At 45.2% G+C, this 3,852-nt stretch overlaps 1 protein-coding gene across 3 annotated transcripts; it reads right to left on the reverse strand.

Annotated features, from left to right (window-relative positions):
• Positions 1 to 248: 248 nt before the first annotated feature.
• On the reverse strand, positions 249 to 2,829 carry SMIM8 (small integral membrane protein 8). Of its 3 annotated transcripts, none has more exons than XM_053938295.1 (3): positions 2,771 to 2,829; positions 1,552 to 1,693; positions 249 to 599 (listed from the first exon to the last, which is right to left on the reverse strand). In XM_053938295.1, exons 2-3 carry the CDS (start codon positions 1,669 to 1,671, stop codon positions 441 to 443), a joined length of 279 nt encoding a protein of 92 aa, XP_053794270.1. In that variant the 5' UTR covers positions 1,672 to 1,693; positions 2,771 to 2,829; the 3' UTR covers positions 249 to 440. The 3 variants fall into 3 exon arrangements, with proteins under 3 accessions (XP_053794270.1, XP_053794269.1, XP_053794271.1); XM_053938294.1 differs by lacking the exon at positions 2,771 to 2,829 and adding an exon at positions 2,165 to 2,579; XM_053938296.1 differs by lacking the exon at positions 2,771 to 2,829 and adding an exon at positions 1,971 to 2,151.
• Positions 2,830 to 3,852: the final 1,023 nt, after the last annotated feature.

Below are 3,852 nucleotides of genomic sequence, written 5' to 3' on the forward strand. Positions count from 1 at the left end.
TTGTTTTATCAGATCTTCCTTGCCTTAAAATTAGTTTACTTGCACCACTGTTATCAACAGTACTTTTCTTTTCACAGACAATATATTACTCATTCTGTTTAAAAAAAAAATATATATATATAAACCCCTGACTTCATTTAATCAAAGCAAAGAGAAAGCTGAACCATCATATCAGTTTTTAAGGCATTTACCAGTACTGACTGGAGGTCCAAAGAGATTTTTTCTGACAATGATCTCTGTGAAGATCATAGAGGGCAATTCTTAAAATCACTTTTATTTTCTTTACTGCAGTTTATTTGTACAGGCACACAATTTTATAAAGGAACTTGGATTAAATAGCAAGAGAGACATTTATCCATTATTTCAAAGGAAAGAGGAAAGAAGCAGTAGTTGCCTTGAAAGGTTCTGTGAGTAATTTACTGATCTCCTTTCTTACATTCTCAGTCCCACTTGGAAGTTTTCCTCCTCATGTATCTGGACCCCTCACTGTCGATTGCTTCGTAGAGGTCCTTTTTATTCTCTGCTGTTGCATGCAAATAACCAAGGTAAGCCACACAGAGGCTAATTGCTATCAGTCCAAATGCCATCACAGGTTTGTTCTGACAAGAAAAAAATGTGGTAAATGTTTTTAGTCAAAATAGTTTTCATTAAACTCAAACATCGCATTCATCTATCCTGGCTTAGAAACTGAGCAGTAAACTATTGTGATATCTGCAAAAAATCATTACTGCTGTCTTGTAGACTGAATTTTCTGACAGCAAAAGGAATTCCCTCTGGAAAAGAAGATTCCTTCTGGAGACAGAACAGCACATTGCCCAGTACTCTCTATTTTGCTGGTTGGAAATGCTGATTATGAATAAACCAGACAAAACCAATTACTGAAGGTCTCCACTTCAAACTTTTAACAGAATTCATCTGGATACACTACTGGGACAATGCACTCTGGTCCTGCTTGATGACAATCCTCTAAACCACATTTTGTATTCTTATCACAAAATCTACTTTTATTATATTAAATCTATACTTATTATATACACAAAATTCCAATCATTGTTGGGTTCTGCAAATGCAAATAAAACCTGAGTATCATCAACTTAATTATAAAAGCAAGAAAAAGGAAAATCCAAAATACTGAAAAGCTGCCAAAAATCAATTCACTTCATACCAATAAAATTTGCATTCTATGATTTGTTCCCTTCTAAATATTAAAAACAACTTCTGTTGTTTTTATTACTTAATATTATTTAACCTGTCAAGTTACATGGGTAATATACCTCTAAACAGGTCTTTCTGAAAGCAACTTGGCTAGGTACAAAAGAATCAGACAGTATAGCAATGAAATAAAAGCTGCAATAAGCAATGTAATGTTCTGCACTCTCCACAATCAAGAGCGGAAAAAAGTAAAAATATTTTTAAAACATTTTAAAAACATTTCTGTTTGGTTTGCATAACAAGAGGTGATTATATAATGCAGAGAGAATTGTAATGATCACTTTAAAGCAACTGTATCTCTTCAAGCATATTTAGTTCCTCTCAGAACGACTGTCTTACAGGTTTAATGAAAAGCTCTGGGTTCACAGCTCGGAAAAGCATAGTTGTCTGAACACTCCTCAGTCCTGGTTTTCTCTCTTTGGGTGTTTCATTTTCATTTGGAGGTTTGGTGGAAGACATGTTACTTAATGTTGAGTACTTCCTAGAAGTAGAATGAAAATCAGGCGTAATTTCTGTAAAAAAAACTGGAAGAGCTATATTCACTGAATGCAAATTCACACTCAGTTTGTCTTACAACATCAGCTTTAGCTAGTGTAAATATTACTGATTACCTCCAGTGTCACCTAACATTCCCAGCTTAAGCACAGTGATTTTCAATCTTGTTAATTTTGTGCATCCTAAAATTAACTTTAGGAGATTCACATCTTCATATAGCAAATCTCAATCTCCTGTTGATGGGCTTAGGGTTTTTCACTTGCCTTTGGCTAATGCTTTAGCTACCTGTGGACCAAACACCATCAGTCTTCAGACCACTGGCTAAAAAGACAATCCTAGGAAAACATTTTATTTTTTTTAAACTTCTACATGACAGGCCAACCCAAGCACCACTGTAATGCAGTCACTTTAGCCACCCACCCCAGGCCCAGCACTCGGGTCTCACTTTTGCACTCACATTGCAAATGCCTTGTGTTCAAAATGAAAGAGGGGAAATTTAAGCTACTTAGAATATGCAAGAAATTCTTTCTGCTGGGGGTAGTGAGGCACTGGAACAGGATGCCCAGAGAAGCTGTGGATGCCCAGAGAAGCTGTGGCTTCCCCATCCCTGGAAGTGTTCAAGGCCAGGCTGAATGGGGCTTATGAGCACCCTGGTCTTGTGGAAGGTGTCCCTGCCCCTGGCAGGGGCGCTGCAACGAGATGATTTTTAAGGTCCTTTCAAACCCAAACCATTCCATGAGCACATGAGCAAAAGTGGAAAAACACGCCCTTGGCTACCCCTGATTACTGAGGGGCAGAGGAGACGCGGTGCTGGGAATCCCCCGGGAAGGGAAGGGCAGCGCAAGGGCAGTCGCACAACCCCATTCCGGGCGGCGTGGGGCTCCTGACGGGACGAAGGGGGCAGTTTGGCCCCAGTTTGGAAGAGCCCAGCAGGAGCTCCCGGGACACCGGAGACCCCCGGCACCCCCTCACGGCACCCCCTCACGGCACCCCCTCACGGCACGGCGCGGCGGAGGGGAGGGGGGGACTGACCCCGCGCGCGCCACCCGCCCCCGCCACTCACCGCGCGCAGCCAGCGGCGCCTCCCGGCGGGGCGGGGCGGGGCGGGGCTGCGCCTGCGCGCTGGCGCCCCCTCCCGGGCGGAGGCCGGCGGCGCGGGCCCCGCCGTGCCGCTCCCCTCATGCGTGTGGCGGCGGGAGGAGCGCGTTCTCCTCGGCAGGGGCTGTGGAGCTGTCTGCCCGAGCCATAGAGCTGTCAAGGCTGGAAGAGACTTTTAAGGTCATGCAGTACAACCGCCCACCCGACTCTACCGCTGTAACCTGTAACCACTAAATCACCCAGCGCTAGATCCAGAGGCCTCTTGAACGCCTGCAGGGATGGTGACTCCACCACTTGCCTGGGAAATATTTCAACACCTGACCACCCTAACAGTGAAAAAATATTTTTCTAATGTCTAATTTAAACATCCCCTTTCTCAGTTCAAGGCTATTCCCTCTAGTCCAGTCACTGCAGGCACGGCAGAAGAGACCGGCCCCAAAAACTTTCTTCCAGGGAGTTGTGGAGAGGGATAAAAGTCCCCTCAGCCTCCTTGAGAATAAACAACCCCAGCTCCCTCAGCTGTTCCTCCTAAGACACGTTTACTAGACCTTTCAAGAGCCTTCTTGCCGTTTGCTGGCCACATTCCAGTGCCTCAATGTGTTTTATAAAGTGAAGAGCACAGAAGACAGTGCAGTATTCAACAATAATAAGTGGGAGACAGGGGCAGGAGCTGGCTGCATCAGATGGGCCCTTCACCGCTGAGCCCGCTCCTAGCACCCGGGCATGGTCACAGCCAGCCCGGCTCCATCTCTCCGCAGCCTCCCTTCGGATACTGGCAGATGCTGTTGAAGCCCCCTTTTAGTGTTTCATCTCCAGGCTGAACAGGCCCTGCTCCCTCAGCCTTTTCTTGTAAGAGAGATGCTGAAGTCCCTTAATACTCTTTGTTTCCTTCCACCGGTCCCGTTCCAGGAGCTCCATGTCTCTGCTGTACTGAGGATCCCACAACTGTCTGGTTGATCCCAAGTGCTGGAATGAGGAAGGGGTGATTAATGTGGGGATGGTCTCTGGAGTACAGTCGGCTAAGCAGGGAAATATGCTACAATTCAA

This window comes from Vidua chalybeata, chromosome 3 (genome assembly GCF_026979565.1).
Source record: "Vidua chalybeata isolate OUT-0048 chromosome 3, bVidCha1 merged haplotype, whole genome shotgun sequence".
NCBI classification, from domain to species: Eukaryota; Metazoa; Chordata; class Aves; order Passeriformes; family Viduidae; genus Vidua; species Vidua chalybeata.

Coding starts and splice junctions, on each gene's coding strand:
- SMIM8 (XM_053938294.1), bottom strand. Junction 600..1,551: donor CAGAGCTTTTCATTAAACCT/GTAAGACAGTCG, acceptor TTTTCTTGTCAG/AACAAACCTGTGATGGCATT.